At 41.6% G+C, this 27,737-nt stretch overlaps 1 protein-coding gene and 1 long non-coding RNA gene across 2 annotated transcripts; both read right to left on the minus strand.

Annotated features, from left to right (window-relative positions):
• Positions 1-1,079: 1,079 nt before the first annotated feature.
• Positions 1,080-8,240, minus strand: LOC132776891 (uncharacterized). The gene is made up of 2 exons (XR_009631640.2): positions 7,877-8,240; positions 1,080-1,423 (listed from the first exon to the last, which is right to left on the minus strand). It is a non-coding gene; the product is annotated as an uncharacterized lncRNA (long non-coding RNA).
• A 6,441-nt stretch (positions 8,241-14,681) lies between these two features.
• On the minus strand, positions 14,682-19,879 carry FABP2 (fatty acid binding protein 2). The gene is made up of 4 exons (XM_060776210.2): positions 19,700-19,879; positions 17,569-17,741; positions 17,329-17,436; positions 14,682-14,935 (listed from the first exon to the last, which is right to left on the minus strand). The coding sequence occupies exons 1-4, from the start codon at positions 19,764-19,766 to the stop codon at positions 14,885-14,887; spliced, it is 399 nt and encodes a 132-aa protein (XP_060632193.2). The 5' UTR covers positions 19,767-19,879; the 3' UTR covers positions 14,682-14,884.
• Between the last annotated feature and the right edge of the window lie 7,858 nt (positions 19,880-27,737).

Here is a 27,737-nt window from a genome sequence, read left to right on the forward strand (position 1 = left end):
CTCATCTGGACGGGTTGGATCCATTCATCATCTTAGTGCAGTTGTTTCCAACCTGTGGTCCACAAGAACTAAAATATGGTCCATGGCCTCACCATTACACCCACCGTTGCAAAGAGAGCAGTTGGCCTTACAAAACCTTCTTATAGTGCCAAGGCTTATTAAATAGAGTTTTCTGTGGGCGAGCAGATGGCGACTACTGGATAGCATATGTTCTGTATCGTAAACTAGAGCTGATGTGGCTTATCCAATGCAATTTCCTGAATTGGCACCCCAAATAACCAAACCAAATCTAAAGTTGACCAAAAAACTGATTCGTAACCCTTTTGGTACTAATGTTGGAGAGTGGTCCCTGGTCAAAAAAAGGTTGGGAGCCACTGGTTTAGTGAGTGCCATGGTATTGTGATTATACCAGACTGGGATTGGGAGAGATTTGATTCATGTAGCTAATAGATACCCCTGACCTAGGTGTTTTCAGAAGGTTGTAAAGATAAGGTCGAGAGTCTTGGTTACATGGGAACATAGAATCAAAGCAATTATACAGATCACTTCCAATGTAAAAGTGAGCAAGCAGAGAATTAAGGCATGGCAAAGAAGTATTTACAGCAAAAGTCTTACAGGAGCTATATATAATCTCATGCTTTAAGTCCATTGCTGCCATCTCAATTCTTATGCTTTCAAATAGCCATTTTCCTCTAAGGCCTAGCAGCAGATGTTTTCAATACACGTGCAAAATAGGTTTTGGAGGCCAAACTGAATACAGTGTCGGCATCTTTCTTAGTCCAATGTTTGTTTGTGTATCTTCCAGTTTTTCAAGTATTATTTCTCCAGCTATTTTCCTGATGCTAAAGAACAAAGGGCTCTGATGAAACACAGCACAATTCAGAAAGGCTGGATTGATCTTGCACATTATTGTAAAAAAGTACAAGTTTCAGAAGCAGGACAAGGATAAAGCTGCTATATTTCTACTTTGATTCCTATAACGGAGCAGTATATGCATCCCAAAATTCTCTTCCCCTCAAGAGTTCAACCCACAAAAGAGATTCTTCATCTGTTCTGAGAAACATCACAAAAAACCTGAATTATTTTATATTACTCTTTATTAAAGAGTGAGCTTTGTAGTCAATTACTGAAATGAAGCACTTCAACATAGTTGAAAACCTTTAACCCGTTCAGTAACATTTAACATAAGGCATAACTTGCACTCGCAGGCGAAGAATAGATGTCGAATGGCATCTGCTCCAAGTTCATTAATGAAACTCCATGTCTATCAGTCTCAAATGTGCCATCAGTTCCAAAACAGGTAATCAGACTTCCACTTCCTGAAGTATAACAACTTCTCTGTGTTTTTCTTTTTCCTGTTTGGGATAGAAGCGCTACTCAAAGAGTAACACTGATGGTTTTCCTGGAGAAAAATCTGGTTGCCCTGGGGGAAAAAGAATATGGGAGTTAAAACACATTTTCAGTGGGACCAATGTATCGATTGTAGCTCACCAGCACATGCAAAAGAAACCATGAAGTTAATTATGTCCTATGTAAGGCATTTTATTTATTTACCCTATTTATACCCCACTTTTCCCTACCCCGAAGGGGACTCAAGGCGGCTTACATATAGGCAATTATTCAATGCCTTAACACACATACAAAACATTAAGCTTAAAATAAATTAAAATTAATACATATTAAGCATTTAAAAACATTACACTCAATATTAAAATCACACCATTCCGAAATCGAAGTCCAAAGCCATTCCATGGTCACTGCACATATTCCAAATCTGTTACTGCATTGCACTATTCTCCAAAAGTCAGACCCCAAAGCCAAGTTTTTACTTCTCTTCTGAAGGGTAGGAGGGAGGGGACTGATCTAATGTTGCCAGGGAGGGAGTTCCACAGCTGAGGGGCCACCACTGAGAAGGCCCTGTCTCTTGTCCCGACCAGTCACACTAGCGAGAAAGATGGGACCGAGAGCAGGGCCTCCCCAGGCGATCTTAATCTCCTAGATGGTTTGTAGAGGAAGATCCATTTGGACAAGTAAGCTATTTTCTTTTCCACTTGAAATTTCTTCTGGTTTCCAGTGAAAGTTAACATTTTTATGAACCACAAATCAGGTATCAAGAATCTTGTGTCATGACAGTGCATCCCCCTCCAGACAAAGAATGATAACAACAGCTGATGAAGCTTCATGAATCTGTTGAGATGGAGAAATTAAACAGGCCAATGAAAGGAAATATTTGTCCAATGACAAGGAAGATGAGAAGATCAAACCAGTCCATACTCCAGAAAATAAAGCCCAACAGCTCACTGGATGGAAGGATATTACGGGCAAAGATGAAGTACTTTGGCCACATGATATTTGTGTGTGTCACTTCTGGTGTGAGAGAATTGGCTGCCAGCAAGGACGTTGCCGAGGGGACGCCCAGATGTTTTTTACCATCCTTGTGGGAGGCTTCGCTCATGTCCCTGCATGGGGAGCTGGAGCTGACAAAGAGAGCTCAAGCCGCTTTCTCCAGATTCAAACCACTGACCTGTCAGTTAGCAGTCCTACCGGCACAAGGGTTTAACCCACTGCACCACCAGAGGCTCCAGGCCACATAATGAAAAGTCAGGAAAACGTGAAGAAAATAATGATGTTGGGGAAAATGGAAGGAAAAAGGAAGAGGGTCTGACCAATGCCAAGATGGATAGATGTTATCCTTGAAGTGACTGGCTTGACCTAGAAGGACAGGGAATGCCCAAAGGGAGCTCTAGTGTGAGCTGGTCCATGAGGTCATGGAAGAGTCAGAAGCAACTGAATGAATAAACAACAAACAAGAAAGACTGGGACTTACTAATTTACTAGTTAGTTTTATTCTTATTGTGTAGGTGTATGTTCTTGACCGAAAGGTCACAGGTTCAAATCCGGGGAGTGGCATGAACTCCCACTGTCAGCCCCAGTTTCTGCCAACCTAGCAGTTCAAAACCATGCAAATGCAAGTAGATCAATAGGCACCACTCTGGCGGGAAGATAACGGCGCTCCATGCAGTCATGCTGGCCACATGACCTTGGAGGTGTATGTGGACAACTTCAGCTCTTCGGCTTAGTAATGGAGATGAGCACCAACCCCCAGAGTCGGACATGACTAGATTAATGTCAAAGGGAAAACTTTACCTTTACTTATGTCCTTGGTTGTTTTATGTTTGTAAATTTGTTTTAAAAAAACCAAAATTGTAATTCGCATACACATGCATTTTTTTCGTGTCAGGAACAACTTGAGAAACTGCAAGTCGCTTCTGGTGTGAAAGAATTGGCCATCTGCAAGGATGTTGCCCAGGAGACACCTAGATGTTTGATGTTTTATCATCCTTGTGGGAGGCTTCTCTCATGTCCCCGCATGGGGAGCTGGAGCTGACAGAAGGAGCTCATTCACGCTCTCCCCGGATTCCAACCTCCGACCTATCAGTCTTTAGTCCTGCCAGAACAAGAGTTTAACTCACTGCGTCGCCAGGGGCTCCTAGAGATACAGTATATGCCATCCAATAGAAGACATTCAGCTTCTGTCATAACCAATCTCAGAAATAAAAACCGTTGCCAGGAAATGCTGCATGTCCATTGAAACGTAGTGATTGTTTTCTTTCATCTATTTCAAATATGATTCTCTGCTTAACTTAATTAATCTGCCTCATAATCAAGATATGAATTATTTTCCATTATAACATAAACACCTTAACAAATGCCTCAAGGGAAACATTTTGCAATCATGAGAGTCTTGGCTGTGTGTTTGCTTAACAATGCTTCCAGTGTACAAATATATCCTTAAAGGCATGCAGCCAGATTTCAGAACCATCATCCCTTCTTGGCCTCGAACAATTATTTTGCTACAGGATTTTGGTAGGACTTCTTGTAGGACTTCACATATATCAACCAGAATCTTGCTGGTTACATGCACCCACATATGGCAGTGTTGCAAGAGGAAGTATGTAATAACTACTTGTGCAACAGCCCTCCCACCTCTGGAAGGCAGTTTCCAAGGCGTGCACTGTTGTGAATGAAATGGGCCCTTGGCATCCCACGAGGTTTGGTTCCAGGACTCTTGTGGATAACAAAATGTGTGGATGTCCCATTATATGTAATAGTACTTACATGAAGAGCAGTAATAGCTTCCATTTGATATCCAATAATAACAACTTCGTTTATTTATTTACTACATTAATATACCGCCCCTCTCAGCCCAATGTATTGTCGAAGGCTTCCGTGGCGGGAATCACTGGGTTGTTGTAGGTTTTTCAGGCTCTATGGCCATGTTCTAGAAGCATTCTCTCTGACATTTCACCTGCATCTATGGCAGGCATCCTCAGAGAATGCAGGTGAAATGTCAGGAGAGAATGCTTCTAGAACATGGCCATATAACCCGAAAAACCTACAACAACCCAACTTTATTTGTATCCTGCCCCGTCTCCCCGGAGGGACTCGGGGTGGCCTACAAGACAATGCAACAAAAGCAACATACAATAAACATCAAAACATTAAATCAGTAATATTATTTATGCCACTCTAACAGATGTAACTTGGCAACATGGAGGCTCAGTTCAAGTTATTTTGAAGCTCAAATACAGATGCTCCTATGCTTAAAACTAAAACTTTTAGCAAAGTGATTCTCAAACTTTAATTTTCCACATGTTTATGACCTCAGCTACGGAAATATCTGACTGTTGGCTTCTGGGAGTTGAAGTCCGAACACCTAGAGGGCCATAGTTTGGGAATCACTGTTTAGTGCTTTGGAAAAAATTCGAGCAACAAATTGAAGTATTTCAGAAGGCTGTTAGAAGACCCAGACCCCTTTCTTACTGTTCTTAAAGAAATCCTAGTTAGTCACATACGACAAAATAATATCATCGAAGAAAATTGTGAAAAAATGTGACAAATCTGAGGTTTTCATTCCTCGTTTCTCTTTTCCTCCTTCATACTTTCCCCTCCCTTTCATCTCTCTCCCTTTCTTTTTTCCTTCTTTGTTTTTCCTCCCTTCTCCAGCTCTACCTCACAATGTTTCCATGGCAAAATGGCTTTCCTTCCTCTCCTCCCCTCATACACATGTCACCTTTTCCCCAGTAACATCACAAAAAGCCACTTTGCTTAGCCACAGCCATTCCTTGACCTAGCAATGGACAATGTAGTGACATCACAAAGGGCCCCCGGGTTGTCACCTAGGAACTCCCTTTGTGGTACAGACAGACATACTTTGACTGCTTATAGACAGATGCGTACACAATACACCATTTTATATATTAATATGGGGCATGCACATACATACATACACTCATACATGCTAGTTTATATAGAGATAATACACACACACACACAAAATATATACACAGATGATACACACAGATGCTGGTTTTATAGGTTTATATCAGCGGTCCTCAAACTAAGGCCCGGGGGCCAGAAACGGCCCTCCAAAGTAATTTACCCGGCTGTTGTTGTTGAAAGCACACAACAACAACAACAATCCTATCTCATCAGCCAAAAGCCGGCCCACACTTCCCATTGAAATACTAATAAGTTTATATTTGTTAAAATTGTTCTCCATTTTAATTAATGTATTGTTTTTAAAGATTTTTGCCCTACAAATAAGATATGTGCAGTGTGCACAGGAATCCATTCATGTTTTTTCAAAATATAGTCTGGCCCTCCAACAGTTTGAGGGACTGTGACCTGGCCCTCTGTTGAAAAAGTTTGAGGACCCCTGGTTTATATATACATATGCACACACATACATGCTTGTTTTATATATGCATGCTGACTTTATGTAGATAGTTACACATATATGTATACACATATATGATACATACATTAACATGCACATATATGCGCACTGTGTATGTGTGTATATGCAACATACCTCGTGTGTGTGTATATATATGTGTGTGTGTGTGCCTCATTTTCGGGCTTCATGCTCATGAATGATGTGTGCTTTCTTTTCTTCCCTTTCTCTCTTCTTTTTTCTTTCTCCCGCCCTTTCCCCCCTTTGCCTTCCTTCCCTTTTCTCCCTCCCTCCCCCCTTTTCACCATCCCTTCACTTCCTTTTTCCCTTCTTTCCTCTTCTCCCCTTCCCTTCAGTCTCTTTTTCTTTCCTTCCTCCCTCTTCTTTTCACCATTCCTTCTATTCTTTCTTTCCTTCGTTCCTGGTCTCCCTTCTCTCCTTCCCTTTTTTCCTTCTCTTCCTTTCCCTTCCCTCTTTCCTTCCTCCCACCTTCTCCTCCTTTATTTCTCTTCCCTTCCTCCTCCTTTCCCTTCTTCCCTTCAATTGTTTCTTTTACTTTACTTTCCTTCCCTTTTCCACCATTCCTTCCCTCCTTTTTCCTTCCTTCCTTGTGTTACTTCCCTTTCATTTTCCCCTTCCATCGTCTTTCCCTTTCCTTCCCTTTTCCAGCATCCCTTCCCTCCTTTTTCCTTCCTTCCTTGTCTTCTTTCCCTTTCCCCTTCCATCATCTTTTCCTTTCCTTCCCTTTTCCACCATCCCTCCCTCCTTTTTCCTTCCTTCCCTTTCCCCTTTCCTTTTCCCTTCCATCGTCTTTTCCTTTCCTTCCCTTTTCCACCATCTCATCCCTACTTTTTCCTTCCTCCCTTGTTTTCCTTCCCTTTCCCCTTTCCTTTTCCCCTTCCATCGTCTTTTCCTTTCCTTCCCTTTTCCACCATCTCATCCCTACGTTTCCCTTCCTCCCTTCTCTTCCTTCCCTTTCCCCTTTCCTTTTTCCCTTCAATCGTCTTTTCCTTTCCTTTCCTTTTCCACCATCTCATCCCTCCAGGCCTGTAGCGAGGGGGTGGTTTTAGGGGTTCAAACCCTCCCCGAAATGTTTCAGATTTTTTTAAAAAACCTGGTTTACTCATGAATTTTAACTGGTTAACCAAATCCCCATGCTGCTAAGTCTATGAGATGCAAAAATCAAGAGTCCCTCCAGAACTGAAAGCACTATCTCTAGCAAATATTGACAATTTATTCACACTGTCATTACTTGCAGCAATAGCCGATGTAGCGAAGCAACCAAGTTGTGTGTGTGTGTGTTGAATGCTCTCATTAAGGAGGCCAGACTTGGTGGAGGTGGTTGACAGGGGTGGAGCTGCAGTCTATTGAAGGTTGCTCTGCCCCCTGCTGTGCTCTTTGCTTCAGTGTGAGCTAAGAGGCAGGTTTCAACCCCACCCCACCCCCCAAAATTTTCAACCCTCCCCAAAATTTTCAACCCCCCCCCAAAACATTTTCAACCCCCCCCCCCCCAAATTGTCAACCCTCCCCGATATTTTTTTCTGGCTACGGCCCTGCATCCCTCCTTTTTCCTTCCTTCCCTTTCCCCTTTCTTTTTCCCCTTCCATCATCTTTTCCTTTCTTTCCCTTTTCCACCATCCCTTCCCTCCTCCTTCCTTCCCTTTCCCCTTCCATCGACTTTTCCTTTTCTTTCTCCCTTTCCCACCATCCCTTCCCTGACTTCCTCCCCTTTCCCCTTCCCCCCTTCCATCGTTTCCTTTCCTTCCTCCACTTTTTCCACCATCCTGCCCCCTTTTTTCCTTGTCCTACTTCCCTTTCTTCCTTTCCCTTTCCTTCCCTTTCCCCTTCCCTCGTCTCTTTTCCTTTCCTTCCCCTTTTTCCACCATCCCTTTCTCCTTCTTTGTTTCGATCCTTCATCCTTTCCATTTTTCCTTGTCTTCCTTCCCTTTCCTTCTGTCCCTTCCATTGCCTCTTTCCCTTTCCTTCCTCCTTTTTTTTACCACCATATCTTCCCTCCCTTTTTCCCTTTCATCGTCTCTTTCCCTTTCCTTCCTTTTTCCATCATCCCTTCCCTCCTTCTTCCTGCCTTCCTTCATTTCCTCCCTTCCCCTCTTTTCCCCTCCCTTCCCATTGGCTCACCTTGTGGTCTCTCTCTCCCTCTCCTTCAGGGCAGGAGGTAGACGAAGACGAAGAGCGCCAGGTCGAAGAGGATCATGAGCCAGAAGTCCAGCCAGTAGGACGTCCCAGAGAGTGGTGGGCCCCGCGGCACCTCGACAGCCCCTCCGGCTGAGCCATTGCTTGCTGCCGCCGCCGGGGGAGCAGGGCCCGGAACCCTGCGGCCCCTCGGCCCTTCTCTCGCCGCGTCCTCCCGCTCCAGCTCCATTCCCCGTCCGAGGAAGGAGGAAGCAAGCAAGCAAGGAAGGAAGGCACTCCCCTCCTTGCGCCTGCGCAGAGAGAGTCAGGCGAGGCGACGCCCAGCGGACGTCAGCAAAGCAACACGCAGCAATGCAGAACTTCGGGGGAAACGTGAATTGGGTCCCACTAGGCTGCGAGTCTTCCTAACTGCCGGCAGGAGGCGCTATTACCTTTAGTTCCCATTTAGTCAAAAAGGAACAGATGTGCTTTTCTATCTATCTTGTATCTATATAAATAAAAATGTAGTGTTCGTTTGTGGGATTAACATAACTCAAAAACCATTGGACGAATTGACACCAAATTTGGGCACAATTCACCTAACTACCCCAAGGAGGGACCATCACTCAAAAAATGGATTTTGTCATTTGGGAGTTGTAGTTGCTGGGATTTATAGTTCACCTACAATCAAAAGGCATTCTGAACCCCACCATCGATGGAATTGAACCGAACTTGGCACACAGGACTCCCATGAGCAATAGAAAACACTAGAAGGGTTTGGTGGGCATTGACCTTGAGTTTGGGAATTGTAGTTCACATCCATCCAGAGAGCACTGTGGACTCAAACAATGATGGATCTGGACCAAACTTGGCATGGATACTCAATATGCCCAAACCTGAACACTGGTGGAGTTTGGGGAAAATGGACCTTGACATTTGGGAGTTGTAATTGCTGGGATTTATAGTTCACCTATAATCAAAAGGCATTCTGAACCCCACCAACAATGGAATTGAACTGAACTTGGCACACAGGACTCCCTTGACCAATAGAAAACACTAGAAGGGTTTGGTGGGTATTGACCTTGAGTTTGGGAATTGTAGTTCACATCCATCCAGAGAGCACTGTGGGCTCAAACAATGATGGATCTGGACCAAACTTGGCATGGATACTCAATACGCCCAAACCTGAACACTGGTGGAGTTTGGGGGAAATGGGCCTTGACATTTAGGAGTTGTTGTTGCTGGGATTTATAGTTCACGTTCAATCAAAGAGCATTCTGAACCCCTCCAACGATAGAATTGGGCCAAATTTCCCACACAGAACCCCCATGACCAACAGAAAATACTGTATATGCTGGTTTAGGTCATCCTGGGAGAACCCAAAAATGGAACCATCCCCATTTTTGAGTAGACTGGTAAAAGATGAAAGCAAAGTTCATCCCAGAGAAACCTACAGGAAGCCCTGACTCTCTGCAATGGCACTGTTACTTGCCTTTTTGAATGCTTTTAGTGGTAAAATGGTGGTTGTGGCCAGGTCAGATGGTCCTCAGCAATGCTTCCCTCTCTCCACAGAATGACCCTCAACTTATCCTCGACTTATATCAAAATCGATAATGTTGGCCCCAAAACCTGCCTTCAACTTATACTTGAGGTCAACTTAGACATGGTGGTGGCCTGTAAAAGTCAATTAAAACCATGACTTATTGCACTTGTAAAGTAACTTCATTGTTCCTTATTTGGTTCCTTTTGAAATTGTACATCTTTACAGTCTTGGGTCATAAACTACCACTTCCCCATCTAGGTATAGAGGTATTTGCATAGAGAATTGTGCTGGAAAAATGCATGCACAAAATGACCTAAGTTAAGCCATATTGGATGTGTTCAGTGACGCAAGGAGTGAATTTCAACTGTCTGCATGGATGCAAATTCTGCAAATCTCCAACTGCACAAGAGCAGAGCTTCTTAAGTCTTTTCAAATTGTGACCCTTTTTTTACCAAAAAAATGTTTAGGTAAAGGTAAGGTAAAGGTAGTCCCCTGACATTAAGTCCAGTCATGTCTGACTCTGGGGTGTGGTGGTCATCTCCATTTCTAAGCCGAAGAGCCAGCTTTGTCCGTAGACACCTCCAAGGTCATGTGGCCGGCATGACTGCATGGAGCGCCGTTACCTTCCCGCCGGAGTGGTACCTATTGATCTACTCACATTTGCATGTTTTCGAACTGCTAGGTTGGCAGAAGAAAAAATGTTTACATGACCTCAAATATAAAAAAGATACTCGGGGACAAAAGGAAAACAGAGAGAGACACAAGAGAGAGAGAGAGAGAGAGAGAGAGAGGAGCTTGCATGGGAGAAAAGGTGACCCCAACATACAGTTATGGCAACCCCATTTTGGAGTCCTGACCCATAGTTTAAGAAGCTGTGATCTAGACCCTAGATGGAGTCCCCTTAGCTTAATGTTGGGGTTCAGAAAAAAGGCAATAATAAAAGGTTTCTAAATGCCACTTAGTGACTATTTTAGACATTTACACAGATCTGTTGTGCTGTGTTTACAGTGGACTTCGCAGAAGACGTACTCCACAAAAAGGAAAATCGGCCCATTTAGCAAGCCTTGCAAATGCTGATTTATCATAAGTAAATATTTGATTTTATGCCTGTATTTTATATATCTATAAAACTGGGGTCAAGTTAACATTTCTTAGGAGGAAAGGCATTGCAAAAGTTTCAGATCCAAGATCATTGAGAATTTAAGACTTTATCACACTAGAAAATATGTTTCTGAGACCCCAAATAACCAAACTGAATCTAAAGTTGACCAAAAATGGATCCATAACCCTTTTGGTACTAATGTTGGAGAGTGGTCACTAGTCAAAGAGGTCCCTGGTCAAAAAAAGAGAAAAAAAAGGTTGGAAACTACTGCATTAGACTTTGTCTGCAAATATTGCAGAAATTGAATATTTGCATTCAGGATTCTAATGTTTTTTGAAATACTATGGCTTCTTCCTTTATGAAGTGTGCTTTCTTCATGTGATCTGAAAACCAGTATGCATCCCGTCCAGGCATGTAGCCCTGGGGGGGGGGGGGCTTGAGGGGCCCCTCCCCGACCCCCCCCCCCCCGAAATTCTCATGATGGTCCGCGAGAAGGCCTTACTGGTGCATTATTTAAGCTGTTATGTTTATTCATATCATGATCTGATCACCATGCTCAATATATCCCATATGCATGGGGGTATTGGGGTAACGATACAAAAGATTTGCTAGGATAGACCCTCTTTCACTCAGACTCAGCCCCCCTCCCCTTGAATCAAACTCAGCCCCCCCCCCCCCCCCCCCGAATCAAAATCCTGGCTACGGACCTGATCTTGTCAGTAATAATATGACTTGTCAGTCAGGGGTGTCTCTGGAGTTTGGAGTCTCCTGACTCCAGAATGTTTGTGACAGAAGCACCCACCATTTTTGTTTTGGAAAAAATCTCTGAGATTACTGAAACCGGTAATTAATGCTTTACCTTATTATTATCGTCAATTTTTAACCAAAATCTGTGCATTTCCTTCCCTCTGTTGTGTTTGAATTGTCTTTTTATATCACATAAAAAACTTGGCAATGTAATAACAAAGGATAAAGACTTATTTGTTTCTTTTTCCTATTTAGCTATACATGTGAAAAAGACAGCAAGTTAAACATGAACCAACAATGTCATGCGGCAGCTAAAAAAACCGAAGGAATCTTGGCTTGCATAAATAGGAGTATAGTGTCTAGATCCAAGGAAATCATGCTACCCCTCTATTCTGCCTTGGTCAGACCACACCTGGAATCACACTGTGTCCAATTCTGGGCAGCACAATTGAAAAGAGATGTTGACTCTAAGCTGGAATGTGTCCAGAGGAGAGTGACTAAAATTATCAAGGGTCTGGAGAACAAGCCCTATGAGGAGCGGCTTAAAGAGTTGGGCATGTTTAGCCTGCAGAAGAGATGGCTGAAAGGAGACAGAGGCTGGAGGGCCATCTGTCAGGGAAGCTTTGAATGCAAGTTTCCGGCTTCTTGGCAGGGGGTTGGCCTGGATGGCCCATCAGGTCTCTTCCAACTCTATGATTCTATACTATACACATACCTCCTAAAATCATTTCTCAGCTAGCATCACCTTGGCTCTGGGGTGCCCCCTTCCCATGTATGGACACCATCCGTCCAGCAACACAATCAGCGAAGATTTCAAAGTATATCTGTCATGCCTTCTCAAAAGGAGAAGCAGTGCCAACACAAGGCTTATTTGCTTCTGCACTGCCTAAAGTTTGGCTTCATAGAACTGAATTACTAAGTGAAGCAACATCAGCAATAATTGCAGTAATGTAGCCATTTATGCTGTAATAACTAGCTTTTAAAAGTTAATTTGCATATTAACAAAAACAAGAAACCACAGGATTTTTTTCATGCCAAAAGATAGCAATCAGAGAAACCTGTTACTGCATAGACACAAGATCTTTTTCAGATTTCACAAGAGCAGTAGTTTTTATACTTTGAGGCTTCTTCACTGTGCAATATTAGAATTTGTTTTAAGGTCACAGAGTGATGTAGGGAGTCTTTTGAATGGATTGGGAAGACCCAGCCTTCGGTGGTGTGATGAGTAACAGCAAATACATAAATCATAATAACTGGGTGTGATGGGGAGATTATGCATCCTGTCTGGATACAGTATACCTCCAGTCCTTAAAAAAAAAAACCCCAAAATGTATACCGATTGACACTGAGTATTTCTTAATGTGATAAGGCCCTGTGTGATTACTATCTCTGCATTAGACCTTATAGCAGACATGGGCAAATTAAGGCCCGGGGGCCAGATGTGGCCTCCTGGGCGCTTACCTCAGACCCTTCTAATTTTCCCTGTCCTCTCAGTATAAGGACATGGTGGTCTGCCACATCCTTATGCAGAAAGGATGGGGGAAGAAGCCACACAATAGCTGGGAGCCCTCTGGAGTGCTCTCAGCCACCGCATGTCTCTTTTTCCTCCCAGCATAATGATGGGGCGAGCAGCCCTGAGTCCTCTTGGAGAGATAAGGTGGGTTATAAATAAAGTTGTTGTTGTTGTTGTTGTTGTTGTTGTTGTTGTTGTTCTTGTTATGCCAGAAGGGCAACCTGAGGATCTGAGCCTTGCCCCGCCCCCTCCCAGTCCCACCATCCCACAGGCCCTCTCCCTTCTGGCCCAGCCCTTTTGGTCGGGCCAATAATGTGGCCCCAAGGCCAAAAAGTTTACCCATGCCTGCCCTATGGCATACACTCCAACACTTCATGGATATAAACCAGGACACACAATGGACCTCTTCACACAGGGCATTTTTGCCCTGTTTTGCCGCTTTTATGCACTGCTTGGATGGGGCCTGCCATGTGCCATCCCACATTCCTCCACCACTACGAGGAGGAAAGTGTTGTTTGGGTAACTCAAATGAAGCTAGTACCCACACTTTCCTATCCTTTTTTTGGTGTGATGGCATAAAGGGCAGTGGAGCAATGCGCATTGCTCCAATGCGCATTGCTCCTTTCTGCCATCTGATAGGGGGAGGGAAAGGGTGCCAACACAAAGCGTGCCCCACCATGTGACGAGGAGAAGTGGGAGGACGTGTGGGGCACCACGAGCCATGTGAAGAGGTCCTAGGTCAAGCAATATCAGAGTGTGGTCAACAGAGTAAACATTATTAAAGAGGAAGAACACACAACCTAGGTGAGTCCGGTGCAGTTTTAAGTTTGCCAAAACCCACAGGGAAGGACAAAATGCCCTTATCTTCAGTCCATGTGGAGTTAACTCAGTGCAAAACTACTTCTGTACTTTGAACTCACTTTGCAGAAATTGGAGTAAGATGAGGATGAAAGAGGGAAGTGGGGAGAGGAGAAGAAAGAACTGGGCCATTTTTAAAACAAGTTAAAAAGTGGGATGGTGGAGGATTAAGCAGGACTGTTGCTACCAAACTGAGGGTACATCTATACTGTAGAATGAATGCAGTTCGACATCACTGTAGCTTACATGACTCTTGTTATGGAATGATGGGAGTTGTAGTTTTATAGGATCTTTAGGCTTCTTGCCAGAGTTCTGATTCCTCACCAAACCACAGCTCTCAAGATTTCATAGCAGTTGAATCAGGGCAGTTAAAGTGCTAGCAAACGGCATTAAGGATGTAAATGCACCCTTAGACAATTAGAAAGTATTTACGCATTCAATCAGAGCAATATGTACATGAATCTATGTACATATGTACAAAACAGGTAATCTTTCATCAGTTTCGTACCCAAGGAAACCAAGTCCATTACAATTACTCTGCAAACTTTCCATACTTCAGAATGCAAAGTGGGCGCAACAAAGGCGACATTCAGAGTCAGGGAGGAACTGTAACTAACTACAATCAAACGACATTTTCATGGTGAATCAGAGCTTTGTCTGTGAATGCAGTCTTTCAGAAGAAAAGTTGCTTAGGACACTGGGTGTGAGGGTTGTGCAATTCTTGGAGTTGAAGTCTAAAATTAACATTTCCAAGCTGTGCTTAGGACAACATTCCATCAAATGCACCTTGAGATCCTAACGATTTCAACTTGAACATTAAGGATATGTTAAAATTTCACACTGACTTGAATGATATTAAAAAGTATTTATCTCTGTCTTTGTTGTGCCCTTAATTTTGAAACCATGTTAATCATTATACCTTGGTCCATTGATCAAGCTCACCGATTCTTACTAGTGTATTATATAATGGGAGGTATTTTTAAAAAGTTTATACAAAAATGATGGAATGAAAACATGTCTCCTGAAAAATGAAGTAGAAACTTTGTTTATTTTCCTCTCCATTTATAAAACAGTAAATATTACTTGTAGCCTTAGCAACGCCATTTATTTAAGCAGATAGAGGTGTGAAAGATAAATACATCTGAATTGTTATGGCACATGGACAAAAGTAGAACTCAGTTACTCTGCACTTGGTGGGAAAACTACTCTTTCTATAAACAAAGGACAGCCATTCTTCTGTCTGACTGTTTTTCATGCTTTCTTGAAGAATCTCTTAGCTGCAACTCCTTCATAGGTGTATGTCTGAAATTTAAAAAAAAAACAAGTTAGAAAATTGTGTGCTGAAGATCAACAAATGGGACATCTGTACTGTATAATTAATGCAGTTTGATACCACTTTAATTGCCATGGTCCAGTGCTATGGAATCCTGGGATCTGTAGTTTGGTGAGGCACTAACACTCTTTGGATGAGAAGGTTAAAGGCAGTAAATAAAGAGCCACACTCAAAAAGTAGGGGAATTCCAGACAAGAATAGGTCAAGGCCAGCTAACACCTCCCAACAAAGGATCCTCCCCAGGCAGCAATCAGCCAGGCTTTGAAGCTGCAAGGCCATTAAATGCTAATCAAGGTGGACAAACTGCAACATTCACACTTGCTTCAAGCAGACGAGTTCTTTCTCTCACCCTGGACATTCTACAAATATATTAACCTCACTTGCCTAGTTTCCAACAGACTCCTCAACCTCTGACGATGCCTGCCATAGAAGTGGGCAAAACGCCAGGAGAGAATGCTTCTGGAACATGGCCATACAGCCTGGAAAACTCACAGCAACCCAGTGTTTCCAGCCATGAAAGCCTTCAACAACACATTGAAGGTTAAAGACTTCGTAAAACTCCCAGGATTCCATGGCATTGAGTCATAGCAATTAGAGTGGCATCAAACTGCATTAATTCTACAGCGTAATGCACTCAGACTTAAGAATAATGCAGTAGATAAGTTTAAGCTACACTGGCAATTGGTAGTGACATATTTAAGAGAAAACTGGGGGAGATAATTAAGTTCAGCGTTGTAGCATAGTAGAATTCATGCCATCAGTGGCGGCCCTAGGTAATTTTCAATGGTAAGGAAACAGTACCCCCCAACCAATCATTGATATATATTTTCTGTTCGTCATGGGAGTTCTGTGTGCCATATTTGGTTCAATTCCACCATTGGTGGAGTTCAGAATGCTCTTTGATTGTAGGTGAACTATACACCCAGTAACTACAACTCGCATATGCCAAGGTCTATTTTCCCCCAAGAGTGCCTCAAGAGCACCCCTGGGCAAAATCAACTATACTGCAAATGCTTACTTTGCGTAATGGGTTGAGCCACCCCTGCATGCCATGTGAGAGTTTACACATGCTACCTAGTTACATAAATCATTGGGACTGAGTTTGCAAAGATCCATTTTGCAAAGTTGTATTTCCAAAGGAACCATGAGCCACATTTGTAAAAGTAAGAGGTGTTTTCCTAAGGCTGGGTGGACAAACTGCTGTTCTCTAGATTATAATTTCTATCAGCTCTCGCCAGTATAGTGAGTTGTGATCAATGATGGGGTATGTAGTCCAAAAGCATCTGGAAGCCCATCAGTTGTCCAATCCTGTTTTTAAGTAGGTATAAACTAATCAAAACTGAAGCTGGACTGTATGGTCAAATAAAAACCTATATTTAAATAGCAGGATGAGTTGATGCTTAAACTCCAACAGCCTTGATTGGGAACAAGTACTTCTGTGTTATTTGTCTTCACTTGGGGAGATTTATTTAGTTACCATAATAGGCCTGCCATAAAATCCCACATTATGCAGGATGTATTTTCATTCACTGGATCAAATTTGGCACAAATACCTGATATGCCAAAATCTGAATACCAGTAGGATTGGGGGGGGGGGGGGGGATTGAAATAGCCTTTTGGGAATTGGAGTTGCTGGGATTTAGAGTTAACTATAATCCAAGAGCATTCTGAACTCCACCAATGATGGAATTGAACCAAACTTGGCACACAGAACTCCCATGACCTACATCTTGATGTACACCTTCATCAAGAGAGCACTGTGGACTCAAACAATGATGAATCTGGACCAAACTTGGCACAAAGACTCAATATGCCCAGATGTGAACACAGGTGGAGTTTGGGGAAAATACACCTGGACATTTGGGAGTTGTAGTTGGGATTTATAGTTCACCTACAATCAAAAAGCATTCTGAACCCCAGTAATGATAGAGTTGGGCCAGACTTCCCACAGAGAACTCCAATAACCAACAGAGGGTTATTGTAGATTTTTCAGGCTATATGGCCATGTTCCAGAAGCATTCTCTCCTGACATTTCACCTGCATCTATGGCAGGCATCCTCAGAGATTGTGAAATGCTTTGTTTTCTGATGCCCTTTGGCAACCCCTCTGATGACCCCTCACAATCCTCCCCACAGGGGTCCCAACCTCCAGGTTGAGAAACCTGAAATCAGTAAACAACATAGGCTTGGATAGGAAAATGCCAGCCAATCTTGCCTTCTTTTTATATACCCAATTCCACTCTGTATTTATGAGGCAGTATGAAGGAATAAGGGTTTAAGAATATTACACTCATTCTTTGTCAAGAAACAAGTGTGATTTTTTTTAAATGAACAGATCTATCAATTGTTTCTGATGAACTTACCTGTATCATTTCATTTCCTACAATTTCTCTCAGTGCTAAAAGTTCCTTCCCATTATCTTTGCGTTTGAATGTCCCAACCAGTTTACCATCTTTCACGTCCCAGTTGCCCTGTAACATGAACAAAGACAAAAGCATTCTTAATATGCCAGTAAGCAAAACACAGGAATCACTTTTATTTGTATCCTCTTAACAGCAGATTTTTCAAGCAAGACCAGACCATCATAGACGAGGCTTTTTTACCTGAAGTTCAGTTCCATCTGCCAAGCTATAGTCAAAGGTCTCTCCCAAATTGAACACTATTTCTATGGTACGGAAATTGCTGGACTCCTTGATTATAAATGTGTTTCCTTCTTGTTGGATTGTGAGCTTCAGATTGTCATGAGCTCCTAGCTTTCTCTTCACTAAATTAATACCTAGGAAGGTACATGAAAAAGCAAGTTAAGCACACAGCGAAAGGATTTTCTGTTCTGTAAAAAAGCATTTTCAAAATAACAGAAGTGGCTGATATTATAATTGTAAATACAGGTAAAGGTTTCCCTTAACATTAAGTCTAGTCATCTCAGACTCTGGGGGTTGGTGCTCATCTGCATTTCTAAGCCAAAGAGCAGGTGTTGTCCCTAGACACCTCCAAGATTATGTGGCCGGCATGACTGCATGGAGTGCTGTTACCTTCCCACAGAAGCAGCACCTATTGATCTACTCACATTTGCATGTTTTCGAACTGCTAGGTTGACAGAAGCTGGGCCTAACAGCGGGAGCTCACCCCGCTCCCCAGATTCAAACTGCCAACATTTCAGCTAGCAAGTTCAGCAGCTCAGCAGTTTAGCCTGCTGCGCCACTAGGTGGTCTGATTGTAATTGTAATGACTGGAAAAAATGAAATAGTTTCTGGGAGACACAGATTTAAACCCATATGATGAAGTTCACCACACACACGACTCTAGAACTATTGCAATCATTCAGACTAATTTCTTTTGTGAGGTTGTCGTGAGGATATAATATCATGTCTGTCTGTTATGAGGAGATTTTACATGTTATTTTGAGATAGTTATTGAAAGAGAATAATAAACATAAAATTGGATCCAGCCATGATTCAAGGATAAACCCATTGAAACTAATTATTGACATACTGTCGTAACATATCTAGTGGTATGTTTGTCTGTTTGTCTGTTTTTGTGTTCGTTCGTATTGTCCTAGTGCACCAAACACCTCTTTCCTTTCAGCTCTCCTTAGAGCACTATATTCTAAATAAACATATTTAAAAAAAAAAGAAACTAATAAGACAAGTTGGTTGTGAGTCCGTTGATTTTAGGGGAGTGTTGCATTTTGCTTTCTTATTGTTCTCTCTATAATTCTAAACAGCTTGGCAAAATCTTGAAAAATTATCACAGTTTTTATTGCTTGAAGGTACTAGAACATGCATGGGCCAACTTTGGCCCTCCAGGTGTTTTGGACTGGCGGTAGGCTGTTAGGAATTGTGGGAGTTGAAGTCCAAAACACATGGAGGGCCAAAGTTGGCCCATGCCTGTTCTAGTACCTTCAAGCAATAAAAACTGATAATTTTTCATCTTAGAAAATATTATGAAATGAATAGAATCACCATAAGTTGACAAGCAACTTGAAGACACATGTACACAGAGGATCCAGACCCTACAAAATCAATTGACTCGCAACCAACTTGTCCTATGGGTTTATTCTTGAAGGAAGGCTGGATCCAAGTTTCTGTTTCCTTAACACTTAAAGTGACAAGGGCTGGTCTCTTTCAGTTGCAGGTCTCAACTGAAGCAGATTGTTTAATCAAGGGCTGAATCAACTCTTATGTAAATCCCATTATATTTTGAGGAAAAACCAGTTTGGAGAGCAAAGAAATAAGATTTAGAATGCAATGTTAGTAGTTTCCATGAGGACAAGAAAGTAGAATGTCAGGGACTAACCTTGTGAATTAAATGAAGTAACCACGAGCCCTTTCACACTACACAGTTATACAATCGTCATTTCATTTTTAACTGCTTTGCATTTTTTTTAATCATGTCAGAAGCGACTTAAGAAACTGCAAGTGGCTTCTGGTGTGAGAGAATTGACCGTCTGCAAAGACGTTGCCCAGGGGACGCCTGTATGTGTTACCAGGCGTCTCTCACTGCTTTGGTAACATCTATTGATTTCTGAAATTTGCATTTTAGGGCAGGCCATTCAGAATTCTCAATCAGAAAGCTCTCCAAAGTACAATCTCCAGCCTCTTATAGGATGTGCCTGTGGCATTTAAACTGGAATCATAGCACTATATGTGTAGTGTGAAAGAACCTCCAGATCTTTCCAACGCAATGATATAGTACATGGCTGCTGATAGGAAGCAAAAAGAATGCATATCTCACCCATTACTTCCATAAACTTCTCATAGTTTTCACTCTTCTCCACTTTCCAGGTGCCATCAAATGCCATGACTGCCAGCTGTGATAGGGAAGATTCAAGCAGACGTGATTTTATTTTCTGTACAATCAGGGTTATACTACAGCTTTGTCCAGAAATATATGCCTTCTCTTATCTTGAAAGCAATTCACACACCGATGTGGCTGACTAAAGTGCAATTAGTCACATGACGCTATACAGTAAATCTCCTTTATTGATTCTGAGTTTTCCCTTTGAGTAAAGCCTGCAAAGCCTGTGGAGTTATTTGTCAGGATTTTGTTGAAGGTAACTGTGATTAATGAATTTACTGTCACCACAAGGGCAGCTTAGACTAACAGATTGAGGCCCCTTCCACACAGCTGAATAAGATCCCACATTATCTGTTTTGAACTGGATTATATGGCAATGTGGACTCAGATAATCCAGTTCAAAGCAGATATTGTGGGATTTTCTGCCTTGATATTCTGGATTATATGGCTATGTGGAAGGGTCCTCAGTTGGTTCTTGGGTGAAAAGAACCAACCAGGGTTGTGCCGTGGCTTCACTGAAACTCTATTTATTCCAACAAGCGAGCAATTATTATTAGTAGTAATATTAGTTGTAGTAGCAGTAGTGTCTTTTCTCAGCAAGCTGAAAAAAAAACAAACAAATATTGGCTTACACAAAGAACACAGATTTGCCTCTATTCTGTCCTTCCAGATTTTGTAGGAAGGTGCCCCTTTCTTCAAGTTACAAATCTACAAATGAGGATGGGAAACTAGACTATTTCCTGGCCATGTTTACCCTGGAAGATGTCTGATAGGTTTCCTCCCCCCCCCCCCCCCCAGACCTGAAGTTTGTGCCTCTTGTATTTTGATTCCTTCAGTTTTGAAATGCAAAATACCTGTTGTGAAAGTGAACAGAGGTTAGCCAAGGCAAACAAGACCAGCTTGTCCTGAACAGAGAGCCAGCTGTTATTGTGTCTCGGTTCACAGGGGCAAAAGAGACTGACCTGAGAGCAGGCTTTTCTATATTATGATCTTTTCGAACTTTGCCACTGCATTTGATATTCAGGAAGATTGTGCTGTTTTCTATCCCTAATATTTCAGACTGTTTGGGAGTGGTGAAGCATTAGGGATGCAGGAGTTCAATTCTAACCCAACCAGTTCTGCATCTGTTCAGAGATTCCAATAAAGTAAATATTTGGTCAGGATGGAAAGAAAAAAGAAATACATATGAATGAGAAATAGAATTTATTGTTATTTATTTCATACATTTATACCCCATCCTTTTCGCCCCGAAGGGTGACTCAGGGCAGCCTCAGAACAGGTAACTATTAGATGCCAACATACACAATTATAAAAAAACAAATACAGTTAAAACAAATAGTTAAACCATCAGTTAAAGACATCCATTTAAAATTGCGCAAGTTCAAAGTCATAATCCAGGGTCTATCTATTGTCAGTCACATAAGATCACTTTCATTATTATTGCTGCATCTGCTGCTCAAATGCTTGATCCCACAACCATGTTTTGAGTTTTCTTTCCCTTAAAGGACAGGAGGGAGGGGCTGACCTGATTTTATTGGGGAGGGAGTTCCATAGATGAGGGGCCACCACTGAGAAGGCCCTGTCTCTCATCCCCACCAGCCGCACCAACAATCTTAACCTCCGAGGTGGTTCATAGAGGGAGATACATTAGGACAGGTAAGCTGGACCAGAACCGTTTAAGGCTTTATAGGCTAAAGCCAGCACTTTGAATTGTGCTCGGTAGCAGACCGGCAGTCAGTGGAGCTGGCGTAACAGGGAGATTGTGTGCTTCCTGTATGCCGCTCCAGTGAGTGGAATTGTAAAGGTTGTACATGTGATGAGGAAAGCATTGCCAAGAGGGAGCTGCGCACAGAGTGATGGATTCGCCCCGCTGCCTCTCTCTTTTCTCGGCGAAGTCAGGTGAAGCAGGATGCCTTGCCTGACCTTTCTGATGAGCCCCTTAGTCAGCTACCCCTGGTCACCACCACCACTGCTGTTTCCACCTAGGCCCTCTCAAAGGCTGGGATCGGTGACATTAAAAAGATGGATTTAGTTTTTGCCTTTTACCACTCTAATTCATAAGAGTTAAGGTGTATGGATCTATGGATTAGTTAGCCCAGGTTGTTTGGGTTGATTTTTGATTAACATTTCTAGCCTTGTACATTATTATATAGGGTAATCAAAATACACAAGCTTACAAATCCAGAGGGTTGCCAGTGGAAGATAATAATGTTTTATTGCTGTGTAAAATTACATGCAACAGGCAAAGGGCTTGCACAGCAAAAGCCTTATCTGAAAACCCCCGCATTCATATTTGCAACCAACTTCTCCTATTCATATCTCACTTCCTTACCCATGTGTGGATTCAAAATTACTTCACTAACCTGAAATAGGGGCAGAACCATTTGCATGGCAGGATGCCAGGTTGGACTTTGATTCACTTCAACTCCAATTTGCAAACCATATTCTTAGTGATAAGATAAGCACTTCCTTTAGTGGTTTAGCCAACTTATTACATGTAGTTTGAGGATCATGCCACCAATGGTTCTGTCAGCAAGATTATTCAGGCTCTTACTCCATTTTCTGAAGTTAGGGAAAAAAACTGCTATATAACATTAAAATACAATTGTTCCCCTTCACATGAAGAATATGCAAGGATAAAACCTTATAAGAATAAGAAACCTTACACCTTTCAGACATTTGAGAATATATTTTGACAAATTCCTTAACATTTGCCATGCTAGAGTTAATTGAAATCATCCGAAGGGCTAAAGATTCCCCATACCTGTCTTTGTTTTTTGTGAGCAAATCTGTCTAGAGTTTAACTTGATACAATGTGGAATCATCCAGTGAATCCAAAGATGAAACTGCCATTCAGCGTGAAATGCCCATGCTAAATTTACCTCTGCTGCTGGGGACCAAAGTTTCGCATGAAAAATAGATGTCCAGTGGTAGCTGACGAGTTTCATATTTCTGAAGTAGTGAATCCACTTCTGGCTTTAGTTTAGCCTTTGAAGAAGTCATCCAAAGAAATCCATGGCCATATGGTTCAGCACCTTGGATACTTCCTTTAAAGACTTGCTTCATGTACAAGGAGAAGATCGGTGATCAACAGACATAGACTATATATTACAGAGGACAGGAGAGAGCCTGCATACTTTGCATATAGTTTGCAACACAGTCAGAAATAAGTTATACATTGAAAACTAACAGCTCATGTAGAAGCATGGCCTACTTTTAATTTGTTTTTAAAATCTGGACAAATTGCAGGAATACTGGATAATAGCTCGTTTCTCAAAAGACAATGGATTCCCAAAACTGCAAAGACACAAACCCACTACAAGCAGTAGTACATAAATCACAGAGGTAAATGTTTTATGCAACTTATGTAATACATCATTGAATGTATGTACAACTTATATAATACAGCATTGAGCGATATACAGAGGACATAAGTCTGTGATATGCAGTGATTTTTTCAATATATATGTTCCATGTTGTATTACACAAGTTGCAAAATCTGTGATTTATGTACCACTGCTTGTTATAGCTCGTTTCAACATGTCTTTGGGTTTATGTTGTAAAAAATACCTGAAAATCAGACTAATAAGGTCCGATCTCTGTTCTAAGGACATCTTAGCCATTAGTAAGTAAAATCTGTTTTGTTCAAAATGAAGAAATTTGGAGGGGAAGAGCATAAAGGGAGGTGTCTGGTTATATAGAGACACCACCAATGTTGTATTGACAACTGCAAGTCGTGCCCAAAGCAGTTTAGTTTAGCAGGAGTTAGGATGCGGACAGTTTAAGGGTTTTTTTTTGTCTGTTGCTCTCTTAGGTATCTGCATACAGAAAGGTTCTCTTAAAATAAGATGCAACCGTTAAGATGCTATTGGGCTGTAATTTCCAGTTAGCACAGCATAGCCGATGGTCACGAATGGTGTGAGTTGTAATTAAGGACAATTTGAAGGGTAGTGTGACTTCCATTCCTCTCTTAAAGGAATTGAAATAAGTAGCAGTGATTCTTGTCTCTAGTGCGGCACTTTAGCCAGAGTTGCATCTTTCAATTTTATTACCTGCTTTAGTTGTCACTAGAGACAACTGTTTGAGGTCAATGAATTCTAAAGGAACACAGCAAGAGTTTGTTAACTAAGAGAAACTCATCATGGCCTTGATTGTGGTACAGTAAATTACAGATAAAAAGGTTCCACGCGGTACCAGTTACTGCCTTTTAATTTAGGCAAATGGGAAGAAAATGATTAACCAACAAAGAGATCTAATCAACTCATCACTGGTAATCAAAAGTGTATAGCATAAAGTTGCATCACAAAAATTAAGGGACATTCCAAAGATCAGAAGTCAGGATTTCAAGGCTGGAAAGTGTTATAATTTCATATTGAAAAAGAGCATTAACTTGATATTACTGAGCAGACAAGACTAAATTATTCTCCTATATTTCTTAGCATAAGCTTGTTTAATTAGTTTGATCATTCTGCACAGAGTTGTTGTTATTAGTTGTTAACTGCCATCAAGTTGATTTTGACCATGGTGACCCTATGAATGAGAAGATCTCCAATTCACCCTTCTTTGGTTTTCCATATGCAGGGTTATGGCTTCTTTGATTGAATCTACCTATCTGTAATGTGTGCCCCCTGAACTAGCTGAGCTGTGCTGCTGAACTTGCTGATCAAAAGGTTGGCGGATCGAATCTGGGGAACGGGGTGAGCCCCAGTGTTAGCCCCAGCTTCTACCAACCTAGCAGTTCAAAAACATGCAAATGTGAGTAGATCAATAGGCACTGCTTCGGCAGGAAGGTAACGGCACTCCATGCAGTCATGCTGACAACATGACCTTGGAGGTGTCTACGGACAATGCCACATCTTCGGCTTAGAAATGGAGATGAGCACCACCACCCAGAGTTGGACACAACTAAACTTACCATTATCTTTTACCTGTAACACATTCTTCATCTTTTCCTGGTATCTTCTACATTACTAGATAGTACTGTCTTTTCTAGTGAACCATGTCTTCTCATGATATGTCCAATTTTTCAGTTTAGTCATCTTGGCTTTTAGGGAGAGTTTAGGTGTGATTTTCTCTAGGATGCATTTATTTGTGTTTTGGGCAGTTCAGGTTGTCTGCAGAAGTCCCTTCCTATCAGCTTTCTTCATTGTCTAGCTTTTGCAATCATCTATTGAAATTAGAAATAAAATTGCATGGATGGACAAATCTAGATTTATTATTCAATTATCTGTCATTATACTTATATATCATTATAGATATATTATTATATCTTGTTTTCCTTCATAGCTGGCTTTTAAATGAGCTGTGGGTTAAAAGCATTACAGGTAATCCCAGGAGAAATGCTAAACCACGAAGCTTGCAAATGATTCCAAGATAAAATACAGTTCAGTCAGGCTTGTTGGATACAGAAAAAAACATGTTAACCATCCCGATATAGACATAAATGCACAGGGAAAAGTCACATAATAGACTCATAACATATAGATACTACAAGGGGATAAGAGACTGGGATTAATAAATACCTTAGTCAATAAAATTGTGTATTTGAGGTAAGAAAGACAAGGCATTTGACAGACAAAGCATAAAGCCAAGGTCCAACTAAAAGGGATTTTAAAAAACCCTTACATTGTTCATATCCACAGTTCACCTTGTGTGAGATAAAGAAACACAATGACTAGTGATTATTTTAGAGACTGTCAAGAAGGAAGGGCACACCCTCGAACATTTCATAGATGAAAAGACATGCGATCAGGCAATACCAGTTGTCAAGATGATAAAAAAAATATTAATGAGAAAGAAAAGAGTACAGGTTTGCAGGAAGGTACTGTGAGTAAGAAGAGCTGCTCTGTTTAGTAAGCTGGCCATCTCAATGGAAGCCCCAAAGAGAGATCCAGGTAGGGACAAGGATCAGGAATAGTTTCCAGGATTGAATTTGATCATATTAGGTAGGAACAGGAAGAAGACCCTTTGCGTGATCTCCAGGTCTTCACAGAGATATTGTGAAGGGACTGTGGTTATTGAAATATTATATCATGTATCATGAAGTTTAAGTTTCAGGGAGGCAACATTCCAAACAAAATTAATGAAAAGTTCTTATAAGACAAATGGGGAAGGTAGCGCTGTTGGTGAAGTAACAGATGAGGCTACGGTTCATATTTCGTAATTTTATGGGTCCGGGGGTTTGATAACAATGGGTAGATAATTTCATAAAAATCAAGGGAAGTAAACAACTGCAAGACTGAAGTTGTAAAAATATGAAACCGCAAATCATTGTTTATTTTTCTTGAGGGGGGGGGGTATCTGGATTAAAGAAATGTTACACAAACACAACACCACTCCAAGCCATTCCATGGCTTATTAAAGGGTTTTCAGTATACAAACTCTGACATGTTGCTTCAACTTCCCAAAAGCTCTGGTCCTGGAGAGCCCTAGTGAAGTTTTTTCTTTAAAAAGGGAAGCTAAATGTCAGTCAGAAAACAATACTCTCTTTTTTTCTCTGGCATTCTCCTTCAGTACAGAACTTTGGGGATGTCCAGGGGAAAAATTCAAATGGGGATCCAAACTCTTCTTCAGGTTCTGAGGCAGGTCCAAAGCATGTAATCCATTCCCCCTTTACTTCTTTCAACACAAGTACCTTGGGCTCTTATTTTCACTTGATTAATCTGCTTAGGCTTCAGATTCCCACATAATTGCCAACTGAATTCATTTATACATATATCTGATAGGCTTGTGCACAGATTCGGTTTGGCTAGTTCCCTTCAGTCAAACTGGCTTGTTCAGCTGGCTGTAACAGTAAGGGCTCAGTCACCTTGTTCTTTTCAGCTGAAGCGGTCTGTGCGCCAGCCGGTCACAATTCCTCCTCTCCTATTCGGTATCACGCGACGAGTGAATAGGCTGCTGCATGCTTGCACTGTCTGTTGGGCCAATGAGAACAGAAGATGGTTAAATTTCCCACAATACATTTTGAAATTTTTTTTTTGCTCCAGTGGCTCATACAGGAGTATTTTTCTAATAAGGGGGGAATGTTTGCTTACTGCTGCTGCTGACCTCTTCCAGTACAAGAAATGCAGAAGCTTTGGAAGAAGTTGCTTGCTGTTGTTTTTCTATTTTTGTGTGTGTCAGAAGCGACATGAGAAATTGCAAGTTGCTTCTGGTGTGAGAAAATTGGCCGTCTGTACTTATCCACCACACTCCAGACCAGTATAAATCAGCAAAGCAGTTTATTGGAGATTCTATATAAAGTAGAGCAGCAAAAATAATAAAAACCATCTAAGTCTAAAAGGTATGCAATAATCCATAAATCCAAGGTACAAAAGTTAAATAAAAAACAGGAATGCAGAAGGATCCAGATACGACAAGGTAGCATAACATCCACACACAGAACTCAAGAATAATCCTTTAAACTTGGAAGCATGAAACTTGAACACCTGAAGACATGAAACTAGAACTCTACCCAAGATTAAATTCCAACATTGACCAGGCTGCCGAAAAATCCCTCTGGTCTCTCTAATAAATCAGATAAAAAGAAAAAGGCTTTTTCTCTTATTTCTCTAATAGGCGCTGTGACCTTTGCTGAGCATGGGAAGCAGCCGTAGCTTCCGAAAACTAAGCTTTGTATCTATCAGCTCATTAACCTTTCCACCTGGCAATTCATCCTCAGAACTCCCTTCCCTAGAGAAAGACTTCTCTGGGCCTCTCTCAGAAATGTGACCTTCACTGCCTTCACTAACCACAGGAGACACAGAATGGTCCATTTCAGGACTTAAAATCTCATGCTGGCCAGAAATCCCATCTTCCTTATTGACATTAGGGACAAGTATGGGCTGAATCACAACACCCCTCCTTTTATTCCGGTTTCTTCTGCATTTTAGGGCCTATGTAGAAGGGCCCATATTTTACTCTCAGGAAAAGATACCACATGTCTGGAACCTCTTTTCTTCAAGTTTGTTACTTTCTATTTGAGGGAAACTCTAAT

This window comes from Anolis sagrei, chromosome 5, assembly GCF_037176765.1.
Source record: "Anolis sagrei isolate rAnoSag1 chromosome 5, rAnoSag1.mat, whole genome shotgun sequence".
Taxonomy (NCBI): domain Eukaryota; kingdom Metazoa; phylum Chordata; class Lepidosauria; order Squamata; family Dactyloidae; genus Anolis; species Anolis sagrei.

Coding starts and splice junctions, on each gene's coding strand:
- FABP2 (XM_060776210.2), bottom strand. CDS start 19,766: ATGGCATTTGATGGCACCTGGAAAGTGGAGAAGAGTGAAAACTATGAG. Junction 17,742..19,699: donor GAAGTTTATGGAAGTAATGG/GTGAGATATGCA, acceptor GTACCTTCCTAG/GTATTAATTTAGTGAAGAGA. Junction 17,437..17,568: donor CAGATGGAACTGAACTTCAG/GTAAAAAAGCCT, acceptor TTCATGTTACAG/GGCAACTGGGACGTGAAAGA.